This window comes from Danio rerio, chromosome 15 (genome assembly GCF_052040795.2).
Source record: "Danio rerio strain M-AB ecotype USA chromosome 15, GRCz13ab, whole genome shotgun sequence".
Lineage (NCBI taxonomy): Eukaryota > Metazoa > Chordata > Actinopteri > Cypriniformes > Danionidae > Danio > Danio rerio.
In genome coordinates, this window is record NC_141035.1 from 20015430 (window position 1) to 20039008 (window position 23579).

The 23579-nt window shown below is 34.9% G+C and overlaps 3 protein-coding genes across 7 annotated transcripts in view; 2 read left to right on the forward strand and 1 right to left on the reverse strand.

Moving 5' to 3' along the window:
* Positions 1–6697, forward strand: part of cltcb (clathrin, heavy chain b (Hc)) — a 53299-nt gene extending 46602 nt beyond the window's left edge. For both annotated transcript variants that reach the window (XM_087282921.1, NM_001194978.1), the window contains 2 exon segments: positions 108–183; positions 5505–6697. In XM_087282921.1, the coding sequence (XP_087139047.1) occupies positions 108–183; positions 5505–5635 (207 nt within the window). In that variant the 3' untranslated portion in view covers positions 5636–6697.
* Positions 6698–9568: 2871 nt separating this feature from the next.
* vmp1 (vacuole membrane protein 1) overlaps positions 9569–23579 on the forward strand; it is a 38520-nt gene continuing 24509 nt past the window's right edge. For 2 of the 3 annotated variants that reach the window (XR_015508386.1, XM_087282497.1), the window contains exons 1-3: positions 9569–9608; positions 11917–12023; positions 14308–14440. Coding sequence is in view for 2 of the 3 variants with exons in the window: in XM_087282497.1 (XP_087138623.1) it covers positions 11945–12023; positions 14308–14440 (212 nt within the window). In the remaining variant the exon portion in view is untranslated. 3 annotated transcript variants of the gene reach the window in all.
* On the reverse strand, positions 15392–22901 carry LOC147840592 (uncharacterized). Of its 2 annotated transcripts, XR_015509235.1 has the most exons (3): positions 22798–22901; positions 15647–22665; positions 15392–15514 (listed from the first exon to the last, which is right to left on the reverse strand). XR_015509235.1 is itself a non-coding variant. In XM_087283882.1 (2 exons), exon 2 carries the CDS (start codon positions 21922–21924, stop codon positions 16147–16149), a length of 5778 nt encoding a protein of 1925 aa, XP_087140008.1. In that variant the 5' UTR covers positions 21925–22665; positions 22798–22901; the 3' UTR covers positions 15392–16146. The 2 variants fall into 2 exon arrangements, 1 of the variants encoding a protein (XP_087140008.1); XM_087283882.1 differs by having other exon boundaries at positions 15392–22665.

The following is a 23579-nucleotide window of genomic DNA, read 5'->3' on the forward strand; positions in this document are numbered from 1 at the left end:
CTCCCATGAATGGTCCCATCCATCAGTCATTACTCCCTGTCTACGGGTGTTTACCTCTTCTCACTCGTCCTCTTTTTGTCTTTGTTTCTCGCTCTCCTTTTTCCCAGGTTGATAAGTTGGATGCTTCTGAGTCTTTGAGGAAAGAGGAAGAGCAGCTCACGGAGGCACAACCCATTGTCTATGGTAGGCTTGTTCATCTAAAACCTAGACATACGCACACTAGAATGGTTCGTCATGGAAATTCTTTCTAGCTATAAAAAGTGTAACAAAAAAACACCCAATTTTCACCAACATTTTATGCACATTTAAAGAAATTGTCCTGTGCCAAAATTTACATCCCACACACACACACACACACACACACACACACACACACACACACACACACACACACACACACACACACACACACACACACAGACACACACACACACACACTCTGTACCTAAATCACCAAGCTGAAGTATACCTTATGGGCTTAAGAAACAATCACATATAAATACACTACAAAATACTAGGTGAGTAACATCTATCCAACTGTCCAAATCATTTTATTTCTATTTATTTATTATATTATTTTATTTGTTGTTTGATAGGTTATTTTGTATTTGGTGTGTAGTTTTAAATTAGTTTTTGGTCATCTGGTGTTGTTTGTTGTACTTTTTGGGGTTTTGTTTTTGTGTTTATGTAATTTAGTTTTTGGTTGCTTGACTTGTTTTTTCATGTTTCATTCATTTTATTGTTTATTAATAGCAAGTATGAAAAGAAATTGTTTGATTCATATAGTATATGCAGGATTTGAACTTTGCGGTAACCTGGCGATATGAGATATTTATCACCTACAATAATATTTTAGTTACTAATTTTACGATTTGGTTGTCATTAGTTATCTTTCCATCCAAAGATGCTAATTAAATTTATGTGCATAACTGAAATATCGCATATTAGACATGCGAACAAAACAGCATTTCCATCCAATGAGTCAAAGCGAACAAAATGTCACTTCCTGGCACCAAATATCTAAAGTCAAAATAGAATTTTCTGCGGTTGGAGAAGCTGCGTAAATCTTTTCCTTATTTAATAAATGACTTGCACCTCAGAAGACAATCCTGACATGCAATGAACACGAGGTCATGTGAGACGCAAAGCACAGACACTCTTGACTATTCTGGAGGTAATTAACAATATGATAACACAAATACTGAAATGACCAAAACAACATTTCAGATTTTTGCAGTGCGCTCAGCCTGCTGGTTTGTGCAGTCACACGCATTTTTATCATCACATGTTCTCTTTTAAATTTTTTTTATTTTTTATTATTTACTATATTGTAATTTGTTTGGTAAAAGTATTTCCATCATAGTTTTGAAAGAAAAGTTTATCCTAATCAGTTATTTGCATTTTCAAAAATGATGCACATCATGGCGTTTCCATAAAGAGTTTTTTTTTAATGCGCATCTGCGTTTCTTATGCTTCACAAAAAAAAAAAAAAAAAAACATTTTGCTAAATCATTCACTGCGCTAAAAGCCTGTTGGAATGACTTTATAACTCTGAAATATCTGAAAATAAGCTGAAATATCCCGTTTATGGGCTTACATTTTTATACAACTTTTTTTATTAAATTATTTTTATTACCTTTTAATGAAATTGGTCCATGCCTAAACTACAAAAAGAACCCTCAGAAAAAATATCCTTTATTCAGAATGGTGGAAAAAAATCTTTAAAAAAAATATTTTACAGTAGAGTTTAGATTTTCTGCCCGAGCCCAGACTTGACCTAACCCACTGGCCGGGTCGGCCCAATATATCGGTCACACTTTACAATAAGGTTTATTAGTTAATGTTAAGTAATGCATTTACTAACATGAACAAACAATGAACAATACATTTACTACAGTATTTATTCATGTTAATAAACATTAATTAATGAAAATACAGTAGTTCATTGTTAGTTCATGTTAACTCATGGTGCATTAACTAATGTTAACAAGCGTGGACTTAAATGTTAATAATGCATTAGTTATTGTTCAGTTATGATTAATAAATGCTGAACATGTGTTGTTCATGATTAGTTCATGTTAGTCAATGCATTAACTAATGAACCTTATTGTAAAGTGTTACCGATATATCTTGCCACAATCTTCGAGCCAGGCCATGATCAAGCATTTGTCGTTTTTATTTTATTTTTATGTTTAGGTCATTTCTAAAATAGCCTAAATGTGTGGAGAGCTATACACAAATCTATAATGAAATGTGTGTGAAATTATGTTTAAAAGAAAAGACGCCAGGCGGACATGTATATATACCTGTTTAAAAACAGGTATATATGTTTAAAAACACACCAAAACCCAAAGCGTCCACTGTCGCTTATCTTCAAATCACATGTCCAGAAGCTGATCTGAGAATAGTGTCTTTATGCTGAGCATGCATCAGTCACCTGTGTGCAGCGTGTATGTGAGCAGAAGCAGTGCACAGGTGTTTGCTTTTCACACTGGATGTGCCTGCAGTGCAAAGCTGATTGGCGGCTGCTGCTGCACAGATCGATCTGTTTCTTTATCTAATTACCTACCTATCTATCTTTATATATAAATACATTATTTATTTTTAATTCTCATCTGTACTAAGGCCCACAGCTACTTCCTGCATGTGTGATGTGAAACAGGCATTATGTGGATTGACTGATTCGGAGGCTGCATATTGAATTTTATCATCATTTCAAGTCAAAATAAAAGGAAAGCATAATCCCCTTGAACAGCTTTTGCAATTAGACTAGATCACATTTAAGATCAGCTCTTTATTAATACTTTCACTTTACAAAGAAAGGTAGGGGAAAATCTTTAATAGGGATGATAGCCGGATGGAATGGTAAAAAACGGGAGGGTTGACAGGTATGCAGAAAGTATGATAGTCAGTCTTCAATGTCCTCTTTTGTCACTTCTTCAAGCATGCCCCTGAGAGTGAGGTAAGATAAATCTAAACTAATTTCTGTAGTTCAAACAACTCAGAGTTGTAGCTGAGAAAGTATGTTGTAACAGCTCACTTATTAAAAATATAGTCGAGTTTAAATTGGGCTCAAGGCTGATTTTTAGTTCTGCGTCGAGTGATCAGATTTTAAATGTACAAGTAGCTAAAACAAACTTATTCAGAGGTGGGAAACGGTGGACGTGCAACAGCATTAATCATAAGGTGAATACAAAACAACATTTTCCATCTGGAGCTCCTTTACAGGACCCAACACTTGTAAACACTCGCTCCCCTATGGCTCGTGGCTCTTAGCACCACCAAAGTGTTGCCAACTATTTTCAATGAAAAGGCGCTAAGATATGCTCAAAAAGTTGCTAAATGTTGCTAAATTACGTCATACGTCAATTTGCATATTACTGACGTCATCATGTCCAGCAGTTTTTTACAGCCTATGGTTAATATTTATAGCAATGGAAATATTTACAATTGCACTATGCTTTATATATGCATGTCAATTTAATTAAATTAATTGTTTGAATATTCATATAGATGTATAATGAATTTGCAGTAATCTCCCAGACATTATAAACACACAAGTTCCAAAACTATCACAAAAATCTCTTTAATAGTTATAAGAAACTCGTTACTGAGGAACATGAACACCTACTGCCAGGTAGAGTTTAGGAATTATTATTGCAGAGCAACAGAAACAGCGAGCAGAAGTATGAATGCACAGTGTTGCATGCGCCGTGGGTCACGCCGATCACTCAAAGCAGAGGTATAAACCAGGCTTAAGCAATAATATCCATCTGCAGGCCCGCAAAACCACACACGTTTTAGGCACACATAATCTAGGACACACGATTTAGGCAAACCATATGTGGTAACTAACTAACTCTTTAGCATTATCGCCACCTATTGAATTTCACAAGTATGGTTTAAGTCATTATTATTATTATCATCATCTCTGCAGTTTCTGATATCAAATTATGTAAATAAAAATAATTGGTTAAAGACACTTATGACTTTATTCATGTGTCCACATACACAAAGAAAACATAACAGACTGTCTAATTGTAGGATTAAGTGTAATAAACTAAATTAGGATCTTAATCTTATCATACTTGGTTAAAATCACTTTGTTGTAAAATATAAAAAGCAAGCAATATTGTGTCACATTAAAATAAATTAGCGTACTATAGTTAATCATTTAAACTATATATATATATATATATATATATATATATATATATATATATATATATATATATATATATATATACACACACATAGTTATAAACTGATTATCTTAACTGATTATAATTATAAGTTTATATATAAACTATCTTTTATTAAACTGTCACAGCTGTTAGTGTGTGTGTGTGTGTGTGTATATTTTTTTTTTACTTATTATTTTTTATTAATTATTAATAGTTAATTTGTTCTTATTGCTAAATTTTGATTTAAAAACAATTTGTTGCTTACTATAAATTACTACAGTATTAAATGTTGGAAATCATTAATTAAAAGGTTATTAGAAAGTTAAGCAAATAAACACTATAAAATCGCTTGAGTAAAATATTAATATATTGTTATACATTTGTTACATGTAAAAAGATTTTTATTACATATAATGTGTTATTACCTATATTTACTTGCTATTATTTCCTTCATTATAAATGAATCCATTATATAAATTAAACCTGTCCAAATTAGATAGTTCAGCAAGGCCAGCAAATGTGTATCTGCCATATTATTGTCAGATAATAATGACTGATTTGCTATAATGACTGATTAAAAGCTGTTCAGTCTATTATATTGAATGGCGATCGGAAGCAATGCTCCCCATTCGGCCATCTCGATCACAATATTTGTGAAATAAAATAAAGTAAACACTATTGTTTGTTGTGTACAATATTTATTAACCATATATATCAAAACATATCGATGACGATGTTCAAAAAGACGTTAATAACATTAACATCCGTCGTAACCATATATGGTTTGCCTAGATTGTGTGTGCCAGATTGTGTGTGCCTAAAACGTGTGTGGTTCTGCGGGCCTGTAGCTGGATATATCTCAGTTTAAGGGGGTCTGAAAAGTTGGCAACACTGCACACACCGCCCACACTCGTCACAGCTACCCCAGCCGACCAATCACGGAGCTTGCCCTACACGCCGTTGTGACTTGTAGTAACAATTTTTGAGAGGTGTACATTAGCGATGACGAGGGCTATGCGACCATGCGTAGGCTTGTGCCGGAGCATACACGTGTGTTTGACACAGAAGTATAAATCAGCCTTGAGCCAGAGCCTGCGCTTGACGCCGAAGTATAAATCAGCCTTCAGGCTCATAATTACCGTTAATGTGTCACACCAGGTCAGACTTGGACACAAGTTGCTCGAGTAGGGTCAGGTTTAATTTTTTGGGCTCGATCTAAGCTCTATTTTACTGTTGCATTCAAAGCTTGTTAAATATGAACAAACAAATTATATACATGGTTTCAGTACTAATGCTCCTGTTTTGAATGATTTTTTTCAGGCACACCCCAGCTGATGCTCACTGCAGGTCCCAATGTGGCAGTTCCCCCACAGCAGCCTTACGGCTATGGCTACCCCACAGCGACCGGCTACACCCAACCCGCACAGCCCGGCTTCGGCTATGGCATGTAAAGCCCTCCTGCCCACAGCTGTCCATCCATCTCTCCTTAAGTTCCTCACAAAGCTTATCGTGGTCTACTCACAAGGTTATATAAAGTAAAACAAACAAACAAACAAAAAAAGTTACATGTTTTAAATTATTTTCCTGCAATGAAGGACTTCATTTTTATTTGTGTTGTCAAAGAAAAAAATCGGACCACACTTTTGTTATTTCACATTCCATATTTAAGGCTACTTATATCACTAGTTCTTTTTTTTGTGTGAGCTGATTTTTTTTAAGGGGGCATGGGTTGTGTATGTAAGTGGAGTGTTGAGAAGAGCAATTAACCTTAAAATATGTTGTGAAGCATCTGATTTGCACTCTGTCGTGAGAGGAAACTAATGTAGAATCTCTTAATTTTGATGTATTGTATGTGAAGAGCTTACACTGTCAGTCTGTTTAATGCATTTCATTATTGTATATTCTGGAAAAAAAAGGTTAAAGACGATATTTGAACATGAACGTATGCATCCATGGGTACATTTAGCTAACACTAAGTAATAATCTGATATTCTACACAAATATGTAGCTGTATGGGAATTTTAAGCGCATACAGATATGAATATAGTAAACGATTTTAATCCCTTAGCATAAACAGGTTTCCCCCCCGATCGACCTCGTAGTTGTTAACATCTCATCATCCACTCCATGTGTAACAGGTGACCTTTCCTTGTATTGAATACAGTGCTCTTTCTTGTGTGAATCCATTTCCATAAATGAGCAAGGGATACATTGATTCTTCTGACTTCTGTGTTTACTCATCCATTTCTTTGTATTAAGGTGTGTGTGTGTGTGTGAGTGCCAGGTGTCGTGCTGTTCTAGCTCACTATTCGGAGTGTACAGAAGAATGAATACACAGAATGGATACCGATGCTTGTCCACCTGTAAGATTTTGTGTGTGATCTGCAGAATCTGAAAAATAATAATAATTATGAGGGGCTGGTGAGGAAGAAATACACAGGATTGTAATTTTTTTGGTGGCTTGATTGTAAATTGGCAAAGATTAAAATGAAACTCATCCATTCTCCATCAAATATCTCGCAACTTTGTTTTTATGCAAATCACAGCAGCCATTTGAGGTGTACACCGTTGTTGTAACTATGTTGTGGCAGAAGAACTTTGGCGTAAAACATCAATTAATGCTTTACTCGTAGTTTGTTCCATTAACAAATATGCTGAGCCTTGACATAATAGCCCAAATTGAACTCTGATCTCTGAATTAAGCTACTATGGTTTAAATGCCAAAACATAGCACCTAAATCAGGGGTGCCTAAACTCGGTCCTGAAGAACCAGTGTCCTGCATGGTTTAGCTCCAACTTCCTTTAACACACTTGCCTGGTGGTTTCTAGTATACCTGGAAAGAGCTTGATTACCTGGTTCAGGTGTGTTTAATTGGGGTTGTTACTAAAATAAGCAGGACACCAGCCCAACAGGACTGAGTTTGGGCACCCTTGACCTAAATGAATAAGTGGTGGTCGGGTAGTACAGCACACAGTTGAAGTCAGAATTATTAGCCCCCTGAATTATTAACCCCCGTTTATTTTTTTACCCAATTTTTGTTTAATGGAGAGTAGATTTTTTTTTAAGTATTTCTAAACATATTAGTTTTAATAAGTCAACTCTAATAACTGATTTATTTAATCTTTGCCATGATGACAGTATATAATAGTTGACTAGATATTTTTTAAGACACTTCTATACAGCTTAAAGTGACATTTAAAGGCTTTACTAGGTTAATTAGGTGAACTAGGCAGATTAGGATAATTAGGCAAGTGATTGTATGACAATGGTTTGTCTCTGCATCAAAAAATATATATATATATATATATTTTAAAGGGGCCAAAAATTTTGTCCTTAAAATGTTTATTAAAAAATCAAAAACTGCTTTTATTCTTGTCGAAATAAAACAAAAAAGACTTTCTCCAGAAGAAATAATATTATCAGACATACTGTGAAAATTTCCTTTAAAAAAAAGAGAAAAAAAATCAAAGGGGGGCTAATAATTCTGACTTTGTATATAAATTGTATACTGCATTACACTAATTAGGAGTTATCATATTATTTAATAATAATAATATATTTAATAATAGTTATTATTATTATTTACATTAAACATTAAATTACCAAATAGAACAATTGAAAGAAGCACTCCACTTTTTTTTTGGAAATAGTATCATTTTACAGCTCTCCAAGAGTTAAATGGTTGAGTTTTACTTTATTTTTAATCCATTCAGTCAATCCCCAGCTCTGGTGGGGTCATTTTTAGGGTTGTTGCTAGATCAGATATGGTTGCGTCCGGAAGTGGATGAGAATTATTTCTATTATGTATTAAATTTTCCAATAATTGTGTTTTTTAAACGTCTACTTCTACCCCAACATTAAACCCAATGGTTGTAGTATTGTAAAAAAGGTAATTGTACCGGGTATTATGTTATTTATTAAATTACCCAATAAATTGTCCTTTTTTACGTCTAACCCCACCCTAAACCCAACCGTCATGGTACTGTAAGAACAGTAGTTGTACCTAGTATTATTTGTGTTATCTAGTAAATTACCCAATAAGTTGTATTTTATTCCCCTAACCTATCCCTAAACCCAACCAACACAGTACTGTAAAAATATTAATTGTTGTTATACAGCATCACAAGTATGATGCTATATTGACGTGCGAGTCCGCAGCTCTGCCCTATCTAGGTCTTTACCCATTTTTAGCTTAGCTTAGCATAAATCACTGAATTGGATTAGACCGTTAGCATTTTGTCAAATAAATAAATAGAGTTTTGATAATTTTCCCATTTAAAGCCTGATCCTCTGTAGTTACTGTTCTTCATGTACTAAGACTGATGCAAATTAAAAATTGATACTAATGATACTAATGGTCTAATCTGATTCAATGATTTATGCTTAGATATTAGTGTTTCTGCCAGACCAGGAGATTGGCTGAATGGATTCAAAAATGGTCAAACTCAACAGTTTAGCTCTTGCGAGCTTGTAAAACTAACCTATTTCCACAGAAGTGGAGCATTCCTTTTGCGAAAGCCTCTGCTCTGCCAAAATATTAAATGTATAATAATGTAAGTAGGATCTCTGAAAAAGGTAATATTTCAAGTTCTAAGAGGGTGTGGATGCTTTTTGTAAGTTTGTAATTATAGTAATTGGCACAATGTTTGAATACACAGATAACACTCACATGATTTAAACGGAGACTGCCTTAATGCAAATAAATAAATAAATAATAATAAAAGATAATAAAAAAATCTTTAAAAAAAAGGCTACTGTTGTGAGTGAATATACATCAAATTGACAATACCTTTTCAAACACAAAATAGCTTAAATATCACCCAACAGAAAACTGCTGAGACCTTTTTTAATATAGCAGAAAGGTATTTGAAGAAGAAAATGCAAATAAACATGTACCAGCTTGTTGGTATCTTCCTGTTAAAAAGTTTAACAAAATTAAAAACTGCAGCATTATAGCGCCTATAAATAGTCATACTGAAAAAGGACATGAACTTGGGTAATTCCACAGTGAGAAGTTAGAAACTTCTACTGCATCAGAATACCGGAAGCGCGAATGACAAAATAAAAGACGGCCACCGAAAATATAAATAGCTTTGTGGGTCATCCTAAAGTAGACTTTCTATTTTTGTTTCAATAGACGTAATTCGAAGCTGGTGAGCAATATGACAAATAAGCACGTTTTATTAGAAATGTTTAATGAAGTTGTCTATTAATAAGGGATGGTAAAAATCGGTTTCTGTCGGTCTAAATAGCGATAGTTTTCAACCATAAACTGATTCCAGCATTATAATAAAATCGACAAAACCTATGACAGTCGGCTTTTATTGTGAAACAACCGCCGGGCTCCACAGCTGAACGTGAGTCATTTCCGCTTGCTGTTATTGTTGCTTATTGCTGCTGTCGGGACGGAAGAGTGGTGTCAGGTATGACTGTTTCTTCATTTCACCTTACCACTGTTTCTACACCTTACAGTCATTATAGTCTAAACGTATATAAACATCACTATACAGACGATGCCGAGTCTGGAATAAAATCCAAACGTTGACTCTGGAGTCAGAGCTAATCTAAACTGCTAATTCTTGCCGGTTCATCACCCACATGGGCTGTTTGAAAATAAGATAACATATCAATGTCATTTGAAAACGATCATTGTGTATTTAAGTCATTCTTAACTATTCAGCACTTACTAGAAAATCTAAAGTCTTTGGTTTATGTTCTGATATAAAGTTCTGTTTTAGTTATGTTAGCCTAAGTGCTAGTTTAAAGGTCCTATAGAGCAACCTAAAACAGGTGATTAGAGTCCTGTGGGCAATAAGATGAATTTACTGATACCCAAATGCAACATATAATACTTTAATTGTGTCAATTGCTGTTTGCTTTATATGTTTTCTATTGGGTTTTTATTTATTTTTTTAATTATAACAACTGTCTTTTATTTATTCTTTATTACATTTAAAAATATTGTCTTTACACACATACACATAAAAAGATAGATAGATTCATCTATATTAATATGTGTGGGTGTACATTTTATTTGCAAACACTAGCAATGCCTTTCTCTATATTCTCTTTCTCTCAAAATATGTACAGTTGAAGTTAGAATTATTAGCCCCCTTTAAATTTGTTTTCTTTTATATATATATATATATATATATATATATATATATATATATATATATATATATATATATATATATATATATATATTTCCTAAATTATGTTTTAACAGAGCAAGGAAATTTTCACAGTATGTCTGAAAATATTTTTTCTTCTGCAGTAAGTCTTATTTGTTTTATTTCGGCTAGAATAAAAGCAGTTTTTAATTTGTAATCTAGTCAAATATTATTTACTGTCATCATGGTAAAGATAAAATAAATCAGTGATTAGAAATGAGTTATTAAAACTATTATGTTTAGAAATGTGTTGAAAAAAGTTATCTTCGTTAAACAGAAATAGGGGAAAAAATAAACAGGGGGGCTAATAATTCAACTAAATACTTCAACTGTATATAAATATTATAGTACAATATATATCATAAAAAGGGTGTCCACAGGGTCCTAAAATGTCTCAAATAAAAAAATTTAAAAAAACAACAACTAAATTTTAGGTTTTAAAAAGTCTGGAATCTACTGAAATGTTGTGTCGTAGGTCTTAATTTTTCTTTGTTCATGCATAGCTACTCAATCATGCCATAATGGTTTAATTATTTCCCTTACAGTAACATTTATTTAAAAGTTCTCCATGTCTTAACACTGAGGATACTGACTGACCTGACCTACTTTATATTAATAAATTATAATTGTATTTTTAAATGTTTTTAATTATAATCATTTTAATAGTGCAAGTGAAAAATCTCTCCCAACTGGGATGTTTGGACAGAAATCCTTAGCATTTAGTCCTGTATAGGTCTAAAATTTCATTCATAAAGGTCTTAAAAGGTCTTAAATTTAACTTGGTGTAACATGCAGAAACCCTGATAAACTAAATATGCACACAGCAAGAATTGATAGTGTGTGGGATAGTTTGTTCCACTTTTTTGCTTTGAATGAAATTGTCTGCAAAATGGTTTAACGTAAAAGTTCACCTTAAAAAACAGGGTGTCCGCGGGGTCTTAAAATGTTGACAAAATCAATGTAGAGAAATTTAAGGCCCTTAAAAAGTCTTAAATGCTATTTTGCAAGGTACTAAATTTTATATCATTTTTGATTATGCAATGTATGGTTGTATGCTAAAGTTTGCCTGAATTAAATCTGTAATAATATCAGGATGCTATTTAGTTTATGAAATTAGTTTAATTAATTAGTTTACTGCAGTACCCAAAACCTTTGTTTACTATGCCAAACTGCTGAATTAGCTAGATTTAATAGATTTTTATTCAGTATATTAATAATGTTAATAAAGTTAAAATCTCGCTAGTGATTCCGGTTGAAAGTGCTTATAAGGTCTTAAAATGTATGGAAAGAGTCTTAAAAAAGGTCTTAAAAGGTGTTACATTTTACTCTGATTCCTGTGTAGACTTTAAAAAAGGAAAATTTAAAAGGAAAATATGTTTTAAATAAACAGTTTTCAACTGTTGTCCCTAAATGCTTCAAGGTTATTTAAAGAACACAGCCATCATCAATCAGAGTTAGTTTTTCGGCTGTTTGTCTGCCCTGAGCAAACTTAGCAAGACCTAACTAAGTTATGTTTTTCATGCATGATGGCATCACTGAGTTTGTTTTGTGTGTGCAGGTGTCTGAACTGTAAACAGTAGTGGGAGATGGCTGCAAATGGAGCAGAATGTGAGCAGCCGCAGAAAAGACTAGGGCCAAAAGACAAGCAGAACGGCAGCTCTACAGGTTTGTTATGCTGAGAGAGAGAGAGGCCTGATCTAATCAGGACGCCACCGTGTAAGCCTGGGCTGAACTGATCAAGGGTCAGGGGGACCAGAGATAAACCACAGATTAACCGACCTGACCTCATCATCACTCACATTCAGCTGTCATCCCAGACCTCAGAGTAGCCATGAAATAATAATAATAATAATAATAAAACACCTTATCTAAAAGTGTTGTAGATGTTTTTGTGAATGATTTAGCAACTCATTTGTTTCAATGTTGACCTCTTAAAGAAATAGTTCACCTAAAATTGAAAATGACCTATTTACAGTTAAATTCAGAATTACTGGCCCCCTTTAAATTTTTATTATTTTTTCTTTATATTTCCCAAATGATGTTTAACAGAGGAAATTTTCACAGTATGTCTAAAATATTTTGTCTTCTGGAAGAAGTCTTATTTGTTTTATTTTGTCTAGAATAAAAGCAGTTTAATTTTTTAAAACCATTTTAAGGTCAAAATTATTAGATTCAAGCTATACTTTTTCAGATAGTCTACAGAACAAACCATCATTAAACAATAACTTGCCTAATTACCCTAACCTGCCTAGTTCACCTCATTAACCTAGTAAAGCCTTTAAATGTCACTTTAAGCTGTATAGAAGTGTCTTAAAAAATATCTAGTCAAATGTTATTTGCTTTCATCATGGCAAAGATAAAATAGATCAGTTATTAGAAATTAGTTATTAAAACTATTATGTTTAGAAATGTGTTGAAAAGATCTGCTCTCCAGTAAACAGAAATTGGAAAAATAAAAAATAAACAGGGGGGCTAATAATTCTGATCTCAACTGGATTTATTCTTCCTCGTGTGGCTTGGCTAATTCTATCAGATTCTTCTCTTGAACACAAAAGAAGATATTTTGAAGAACCTGTTTGCCGGCACCTGTTGTGAATTTGAAGAAGATACAAAACCAGGAGGATTTTCGGGTGTCTTTAAAGTAGAACCCTTTAATAAGAACTCACCTTTGCTGTGGTGTTCATCAAATAATATCTCTTTGCTACTGCAGCTTGCATGCTGTCAAATACACAGTTTAGTGGGCAGTGCTTATTAGTAGAAACAGAAACTGCCATTACAGATTTAGTAAAGAAATCTTGTTTTTAGGGCATAGCCTGAAAGTATCACCTGGCCATTTGTTAGACAAAAGACACAGCCAGGCCTGGAACTTGACAATATGCATTACTATCGAGACATGATGCTTCATTTCCCACATAGGCAGTCAGACCTGATGTGCCTGTCTTTTATAATTTGCATTACTCTGGATAAATGATACTGTCAGAGCAGCGTGCAATGTAAAAACATAGTTTAAATCTTTAAAGAAATGTGTAATCTTTCACAGCCATTGGCTTTTTTACTTTTTATTTAATGATTTTATTTCTTTTGTGTTCAACAGATGAAAAAAAAACTCTGGTTTTAAAGTAAAGGTTTAGTAAAGTATGACAGAAATTACATTTTTGGATGATCTGTTCTTTTAATATTACATTCACATGTACGGTTGAAGTCAGAATTATTAGCCCCCATGTTTATTTTTTTCCCCGATTTTTGTTTTGGTCGAAAATATTTTTTTCAACACATTTCTAAACATAATAGTTTTGATAACTAATTTCTAATAACTGATTTATTTTACCTTTGCCATGATGACTGTAAATAATACTTGACTAGATATTTTTCAAGGCACTTCTATACAGCTTAAAGTGACCTTTAAAGCTTAACTAGTTCAATTAGGTTAACTAGGCAGGTTAGGGTAATTAGGCAAGTTATTGTAAAGCAATGTTTTTTTTTTCTGTAGACTATTAGAAAAAATATAGCTTAAAGGGGCTAATAATTTTGACCCTAAAATGTTTTCCAAAAAATTAAAAACTGCTTTTATTCTAGCCAAAATAAAACAAATAAGACTTTCTCCAGAAAAAAAACAATATCATAAAAAGTGCTGTGAAAATGTCGTTTCTCTGTTAAACATCATTTAAGAAATATAAATAAAATTATTTTAAAAAATTTAAAGGGGGCGAATAATTCTGACCTCAACTGTATGTCAGATTTTTTTTTTTTTGACCATTGTCTTGTTTTCGATCATAACCACAGGCACACCTTTATAATAATAATTCTATATTTTGTAGCTTAATAATTTGCATGGTTTTCAAACTTACCTTTGTACTTGGGCAAATGTTACACACACAAACAAACAGGTAAAATGTTGATAATTGGTAATAATTGAGTGATTTTGAAAGCTTATGTGTTATACCCACAGATTCATCTCTGAGAGAGAGAAAGCAGCTGGACCGAGAGGAGCGTCTTTCTTTAGTGTTGTGGAAAAGGCCTTTTATCACGCTACAGTATTTTTTCCTAGAAACTGTCATTACTCTTAAAGAATGGACATGGAAGTAAGTGATCAAACTTTTAATGTGCGCTGAATGTTGAGCATCTTTTTTGTGTAGATTAGTTGATTTGTGCATATATATATATATATATATATATATATATATATATATATATATATATACACACACACACACACACACACACACACACACACACACACACACACACACACACATATAAATGTATTTTTTTATTTTGATAACAGTGATTAAAAGTGACAATGAGGATTTGGAATTTTATCTTGGTAACAAAAAAAAATAAAAAATCAAAGTTTTAACAAAGTGAAACCACACCACCATCAAATCAGCTTGTAGAATTATGTCATGTGACTGTAAACTGGAATAAAGATGCTGAATATTTTTTTTTCTCAAATTTCAAATTGTTATATTATTGCAATCATGATAAAATATAATAATAACCACAATATTACAGTTCATTCTATATTGTTATTAAAGTAAATGCAGCCTAGACTTTTCCTAAAGCATTACGTTTTTACATTTTTTGGAGATGTAGTTTTTAAATTTAATTTTAGTAAAATGATTGTGTTATCGTCATTTAAAAACACTTTTTTTTTTAAATATATCTACAATTTTCAGTAATTTTTTGGCAACCAGCTGAATTTAAATAGGTTTTTAGTTCATGCTTTTTTTCAACTACCAAAATAATTTTAGTAATTGTAAACCATAAATTGTAAATATAAAGAGGCTTTTAAAAGACAGATGGACAACGATGTCATTATGATTTGAACCTTTTATTGATTTTTCTTATTTCAAATAATGCAGATGAATATCAAATACAGAGCATCAACATAAAAACTAAACAATACAAAATAAATACAACAAATAAATAACATGATATAAATCAAGTCAACCAAACCAAACACATACGAGGAGAAGAGAAAAAAAGTAGGGGTGTAGCTCCCTGGTTCAATAAAGGATTGCCTTTTTCACTGGTGTTTTTCCATAATTTATTTCAGTGCAGCATTCACTTCACTGACGCCGTCGTCAACATCAAAACACCTTATACCAAAGGCCAAACACCGTATATCTTGCACCGTACGGCAAACACCGTAAGAGCTTGTACACAAAGAGAAAATGAAACCAAATGTAAGCAAATATGAAAACCATATACAAACAAACAGACATCACTTAAACTCAATATACAAACTCAATACAAACAAACAAACATATCAAACGAAGTGTCAGTACCTTGTTCTCCAATCAAACCAGAAGCTAAACCTTTAGTCCGTAGCAGACCGCACAGCTGGGACGCCATGATCATGTGTGATCTTTCCGTGTCTGTTTATATCCGTAATGGTAATTAATTCAAATTAAAAGACTTCCGGTTTTACACTGAACACTTCATAACATAAATACCAAAATATCAAATATACATATAATAGAGAAAGAGAAAGTATACACACACACAATATAAACATTGTAGAGAAGATGTAATAACAAAGACACCATGTCAAAGTTATTAACACTCCCACCAAATTATGAGTGCAAGTATTAAACCCAAATTACAAGTCACGAATAATTTCCTAGCAACAAACTCTTCACATGTTTTTTTTTTTTTTTTTTCCCCTTTTAAAATTTTTTTTTTTATAAATACCCTTTTTTTTTTCATGATAATAAATACACACCCATAAATATGTAGAAAATTTAAAATGATTTCATGATCCACTTATTTACACAATTTTAAATAACTATTCATTTCCTTCCTTTAGCAATACAAGTTTTTGCACTGGTCTTTCAATTATGGATTGCTTGGTTGTACGTTTTCCCTTCGCATCAAGTTTACAATCACCTAAGAGCACTTTAGCCTTCCTAATAAGCCCGTCACCACTACTAATGGTTTCCTGTATCCTACCTAGCTTCCATTCATTTCTAGGCAAGTTTTCTTCCTTCACCAATACAATGTCATTAATTTGAAGGTTTCTCTTAGGCATATTCCATTTCTGACGAGTCACTATGTTTGCTAAATATTCCTTGCGCCAACGGCTCCAAAACTGTTCGGCTAAATACTGCACGTGTCTCCACCTCTTTCTTGCATACACATCTTCCTCCAAAAATTTACCTGGTGGAGGCAGAGCAGTCACTGGCTTCAATGTAAGCAGATTGTTCGGAGTAATGGGTCTTAAGCTTTGTGGATCATTCAAACAATCAACAGTTAGTGGTCTGCTATTTACAATTGCCATTGCTTCATAAAGGAACGCTCTCAGACAAGAGTCATCTAATTTCCCTGGATAAAGAGCAAAGGTCGCATTCAGAACAGATCTTATTGTTCTTATTTGACGTTCCCATACGCCACCAGCATGACTTGCATGAGGTGTATTCATGATGAATTCGCACTGATTTTCCAAAAGGAAAGTAGTTATTCTTTCTGGATCCATTTCACAGAGTGCACCTTTCAGCTCGTTTCTTGCTCCCACAAAATTGGTCCCTTGATCAGATCTTAGCTGTCGAACTGTGCCTCTAATGGCAATAAAACAACGTAGAGCATTTATAAAAGAATCAGTTGTCAAGTCATTAAGCAGTTCAATGTGCACAGCACGGGAACAAAGACACGTTAACAGGAGGCCATACCTTTTTTGTACATTTCGCCTAGACTTAACTGAAAACGGACCAAAACAATCCATCCCAGTGTACAGAAACGGAGGGGATGGATCAACTCTTTCTGGTGGAAGATCGGCCATTTTTTGTTCCTCAACTGGTCTTCTGAGTTTTCTGCAGACAACACAACCTTTAATGAAGGATGCCACAACTTTGTTGATTCCTGGGATCCAGAACCCATTACTTCTAATTTCATTTACAGTAAATCCTTTTCCTTGATGCATAACTTTGTTGTGATAATGAGCAACGATCATTTGTGTAATTTGATGTGTCTTTGGAATAATTATGGGATGCTTCACAGAGTCTGGGTAACTTGATCGAGTAAGTCTTCCTCCCACCCTAAGCACACCATCAAGATCCACGAAAGGGTCAAGAGGACGTAATGCACCACATGACACACCTCTCCCACCCTTGATTTCCTTCAGCTCATCCTTAAAAGAACTCTCTTGCAAGCATTTAATTATATGGAGTTCTGCCTTTTGTCTTTCTAGCATGGTACTAAGACTACTAGATCTATCCTTGTTGGCTCTCCTTAAGAGACGAGCTACAGCTCCAACTGCCTTAGTCCATGAAGAAAATTTTGTTAAGCGGTTGGCCAAATTGAAGCTGTTTTGACACTCTGTATTCAAAGTAAAAAGGCTTTTTACTTCTGGATCGCCCAATAGAAGAGCAGGAGCGGGCTCAGATGGAATAAACATTTCAGTTTCCCACAGAAATTTTGGGCCGGTAAACCAATCAGAGTCAAGTAGTTGCTTTACAGTGAGACCCCTAGATGCGTAGTCAGCGGGATTTCTTTCCGTCGGAACACATCTCCACTGTTCGATTTTTGTGCTGCGGCATATCCTTTGCACCCGGTTTGCAACAAATGTGTGAAATCTGCGTGCTTCATTACTTATATACCCCAGCAACACTTTAGAGTCAGTCCAAAATGTCTCATTAGCAACGGGATAATCCAGCTCCCTTTTGAGTACATTACTTACTTCCACTGAGACTACAGCAGCAGCTAATTCCAACCTAGGGACTGTTACAACTTTGAGAGGTGCAACTCTTGATTTTGCCATCACAAGTGCGCAATGAACATTTCCTTCTTCATTCTTTACTCTGACATAAGAACATTGACCATATCCATCATTACTAGCATCGGAGAAATGATGCAATTCAATACTAATTGGTTTCCCGAAATTCAATGGTACATATGTGCGTGGTATGCTTAGATTTTGCAGGCTTTGTAAATCTTGTTTCCATTTTACCCATCTTAAACTCAGTCCATCCATCAGAGGGTCATCCCAACCACTGCCATTCTTGCACATCTCTTGCAAGATTCGCTTTCCATTGAAAAGGACAGGTGCAATGAGTCCTAAAGGGTCATAAACAGAAGCGACAGTAGATAATATGCCACGCCGAGAGGCAGGTTGTTCTTTCAGGTGTACTTTAAACTTGAAGCAGTCAGATTCCCTATCCCACTGCAATCCAAGTGTTCTCTCTAATGGCAATTCATCAAAGGCAAGATCCAGACCCCTTACACCACACATCCTCTCCGATTGAGGGATGCCCTTCAATACAAGTTCATTATTAGACAAGAACTTATGTAATCGTAAACCACCTAATGCACAGAGACGTCGCGCTTCGTCTGCAACCTTAATGGCTTCATGCACGTTTTCCACACTGATCACTCCATCGTCGACATAAAAGTTCTTAAGCAAGAACTGTGAGCCCAGTGGATACAACTCCCCATTTTCAGTCGCAAGATGTTTTAGGCCGTAGTTCGCACAACCTGAAGATGAAGCAGCCCCAAATAAATGAACTTTCATACGAAATTCATGAACAGGTTGTGTGATGTCTCCATTCTTCCACCAAAGAAATCGCAGAAAATCTCTATCGGGTTCATCTACGTGAAACTGATGGTACATTTTTTCAACGTCACAAGTAAGTGCAATGGGATGTTGACGAAATCGAATTAGAATGCCATGCAAACTATTTATGAGATCAGGACCTTGAAGCAAGTGATCATTTAGGGATGAACCTTCATGCCTTGCAGAACAGTCGAAGACCACACGCAGTTTGTCTGCCTTTTTCGGATGAAAAACACCATGGTGAGGTAGGTACCACGTTTCTCCTTCCTTACCACTACTGTGCACTTCTTCAGCATCTCCTCTCTGAAAGATTTGACTCATGAACTGATTGTAATTCTTCATGTACGATTCATCTCTTACCATCTTCCTTTTAAGGTGATCAAGTCTAACCATAGCGCATCGTTTGTTATTAGGCAGTTTCGGCCTTACTTTAAAAGGAAGGGGCATTTGGTAGTGACCGTGAATGTTTTTACTTATGCCGGATTTTAATTTCTCAAGAAAGAGAATATCATCTTGGGATACTCTGATAGTTTCTTCGTCTGCATCTTTAAAATCACTCTCAAGGGCCCGTATTATGTTGACAGGTGTGATAGAGGGAAGCTCCCTAACTGCTATGCGATGACACAATCTACTAACATTAAATAAGTCAGAGCGTGGTGAACAACCTACTATACTCCATCCAAGATCCGTTTGAACCGCATAGGGCTCGTCGTCTCCTCCTGCTATCACTTCTCTGGGAATCATTGATCTTGAACAGTTGTAGCCGATTAACAGGCCAACATCACAATCCTGTAGTGGAGGTATTTTGTCTGCGATGACTGAAAGATGCTTCCAATGTTCAGCAACCTCATTCGTGGGAATATGGTGGCGATTTGCTGGAATACAATCTTTAGTATAAGTTGCTGGTAAATCGATATAGTCACTAGACTTATAAGCTCTCACCTGAAGTCCAGTCACTCTCTCACTTTGAAGTACCGTATCCCTTCCAAGCATGGTTGTCAGCTTTAGTTTCACTGGAAATGATGCAGCTTTTAATGAATCACTCACACTTTTATCAATGAAAGTCGTGTCACTCTGAGAATCCAACAGCGCATATACCAATTGTTCACAACTTGGATTATGTTTCGCGGATACCCAAACAGGGACAATCATAGAAGTACACACACCAGGTTCTTCTCCAGCTACATTTAACGTTACTGCATTAGCCGTACCTTCAGGATCGTTTTGCGTTTGAACTGCAGAAGATGAAGTTCTTACCATTTTCACAAAGTTGTTATTGTGCAAACTAGTTGGATGCTTCTTGTTACAGGTATCACATGTTAGACGATATCGACATACTTTTGCACTGTGTCCAAAATTCAGGCATCCATAACAAAGCTTCTTTTCTTGGATGTATTGCCGTCGTTCTTCTAGTGGTCTACTGAGAAATTTAGAACAATTGTCAAGTTGATGATTATTTTTCTGACAGAACACACATTGAGTTTTGTTAGAAGACTTAATCACATATTGATCCCCTTCAGTGTTTGATTGAGTAGCCAAAACCCGTACTCTATTTTTCTTGACTTCTTTCATGTTTACCTTCTCATCTGTATATCCTGAATTGTGAAGAGCATGGAAGGAAGTAACTGGATTACATGCTACATCCGCTTCAGTTGACACAAACACAGCAAATTCATCAAAAGTGGGATATTCATGATTATTGGTGATAGACTGTGTAACTTGACGATTCCATCTACTAATTGCCCAATCAGGTAACTTTTGCATAAGTTTTTGATTCTCTTGGTAATCGTTTAAGATCTGAAGACCCTTAACATGAGGTAATGCACCACGACATGCATTCAGAAAATCTGAGAAAGCTTGAAGTCCCATGGCATCCTTTGGGTGGATTTTAGGCCAATTTGCTAAACGTTCTCTAAACGCCTTTTGAATAATAAATGGATGGCCGTACCGATGATTTAACTTATCCCAAGCATCTTTGTAGACTTCATCATCAGTTCTGAAGAAAGTGCCATCCAAGGCTTTCCGTGCAGGCCCACTCACATATTTCTTGAGATAAAACATCTTATCAGCAGAGGAAATCCCTTTCTTATCAATAAGTGCCATAAAGGATTGCTTAAACTCAATAAAGTGAATAGGATCACCTGTAAAAATAGGAGGCTCTGGAACTGGAAGTTTGCTTGCAGATATGCCATCTTGAAGTGCTTGAACAAGAGCAGAGAATTCAGAAGTTGATGCTTTAACTGATGGATTTGTGGTCTCATTTTGTTCCTGTCGATTAACTTCTTTCCTTTCATTTCCTTGAGACAACTCCGATCCACTCGCACTACTACAATCATTTAAAGAGCTGGTTATTTTCTCAACTTCTTCACTGTAAACATCCAGTTTAGCTTGAGCTACTTTTAAATCCTTTTGCGCTTGAATTTGCTCTAATTCTTTAAACTCAACTTCAAGGGCTTTTTTATGCTGATCTTCTAACTCTTTTATTTTCTCTTTTTGCTTAGTTTCTGCCATTAAAGAATTATATGCAGCTTGTTTGGCTGCTACTTCTGCTGCAGCATCTACACGCTTCGCCTCCAAGTCTGATAAAACAGAGCAATGACCTGAATGATCACTGATTTCCTGACTAACTTGTGAAGCTGTTGAACCAAAAATTGAATTAGCATACTTATAACTCAAAGCACTAAGACGTTCCTTTTCCCTCTCATAACTGTAATCACCGTCTATTCCTGCTATTCTTTCATTAACAATTCTGGTCACATCAGTTGTTACTGCTTCACATGAATCCATTTTTCGTCTCATCTCAACATCAGGTAATGTTTGTTTCCTAAATTCATCATAAGCACTGAGAACCTTATTTTTAGCAATTTCCAAAGTTTCAATTAAAATAGCTAATTGAGTGTCTGATAGATCCGATTTAAGTTGCTCACGTGCATTACGGGCTTCAATTTTCCATTTATCATACAAAGAAATAACCTTTTTCTTCTTTTTTTGTTGCTCTTCCTGCTGATAAGCTAACATTTTTTCAGTAGGGACCTGTGCACGTGTTTGAACGTCGTGTATTTTCACTCCTAGTTTCTATATCAGCTTGCTTAGTGTGCTTCTTTGAACCTATATCTGATTTTGACATTTTTGGATCTATAAATTAATACCCCACAATAATTTTAGGTCAATAAGGCACTAAATTAACCACTCATTTTAACCATATGCAAAAAGGCATTAAAATGCATAGTTAAACACTTTGATAGATCACAATTCATTTAACAAGTGACTTAAACACACACAACAACGTTAATTGCCCTTTAAAAACACACACACACCATAATCGAGAAATTGTCCCTTTAAAAGTTCAGTTAGTTTCTTTGTTTTAGTACTCACTGCGATCCTCAAACTAGTTTAAAGCCGTTGTATGCCGTGAAGTCCGTTAGATCAGTCCGTGCAGCTGTGTGTAGCCTTGTAGCTCCGTCTGTTTAAAGTCCGCTTTATCTTGATCCGTAGCGAGCAATCACACCGTTCCCAACGAGCGCGCCGATGCCAGAAGTCCTTTTAATTGCCGTCCACTCCGTTAAGCAGCGACCCGATGATGGCAAGCTCTTACTGTAGCTCCCTGGTTCAATAAAGGATTGCCTCTTTCACTGGTGTTTTTCCATAATTTATTTCAGTGCAGCATTCACTTCACTGACGCCGTCGTCAACATCAAAACACCTTATACCAAAGGCCAAACACCGTATATCTTGCACCGTACGGCAAACACCGTAAGAGCTTGTACACAAAGAGAAAATGAAACCAAATGTAAGCAAATATGAAAACCATATACAAACAAACAGACATCACTTAAACTCAATATACAAACTCAATACAAACAAACAAACATATCAAACGAAGTGTCAGTACCTTGTTCTCCAATCAAACCAGAAGCTAAACCTTTAGTCCGTAGCAGACCGCACAGCTGGGACGCCATGATCATGTGTGATCTTTCCGTGTCTGTTTATATCCGTAATGGTAATTAATTCAAATTAAAAGACTTCCGGTTTTACACTGAACACTTCATAACATAAATACCAAAATATCAAATATACATATAATAGAGAAAGAGAAAGTATACACACACACAATATAAACATTGTAGAGAAGATGTAATAACAAAGACACCATGTCAAAGTTATTAACAAGGGGGTTGCTAATATTATAGCCCTAATTTATATTTTGTCTCGTTACATGTTTGTTAACATTGTCAGTCGCAGAAATGTTGAAATTTTCCCCATTTATCAAAATAAATTTTAATCCTTCCATGTAAACTGTAGGAGAGTTTTTCAAAAGCTGCAACTTGTTCTAACTCTGAGATCCACTCAAAAATCTGAGGTCTGCTGGAAGATTTTTAGTTTTTCCTGTCTGCCTAGCATGACACAGCTCCGTAACCATTGTGATTCAGCTTTATTCATGTGGCTTAAGGTACAGGGGTCACCAAGTATGTATAAGCTTTGGCAAAAGACATACTGGGTCTGCAATATCTTTACAAGGTATTCATGCACCTCTCTCCAAAAATGTTGGACTTCTGGGCATTGCCATAATACATGTAATAGGTCACCTTCTTCTTCTTGGCATCTCCAGCATTCTGGATTGTTTTTGAAACCTGCTCTGAGCAGTCTCTTAAGAGTCCAGTAAAATTTATGTAA

Bases quoted from the DNA above. Each gene is read 5' to 3' on its own strand.
- LOC147840592 (XM_087283882.1), bottom strand. From the start codon at position 21,924: ATGTTAGCTTATCAGCAGGAAGAGCAACAAAAAAAGAAGAAAAAGGTT.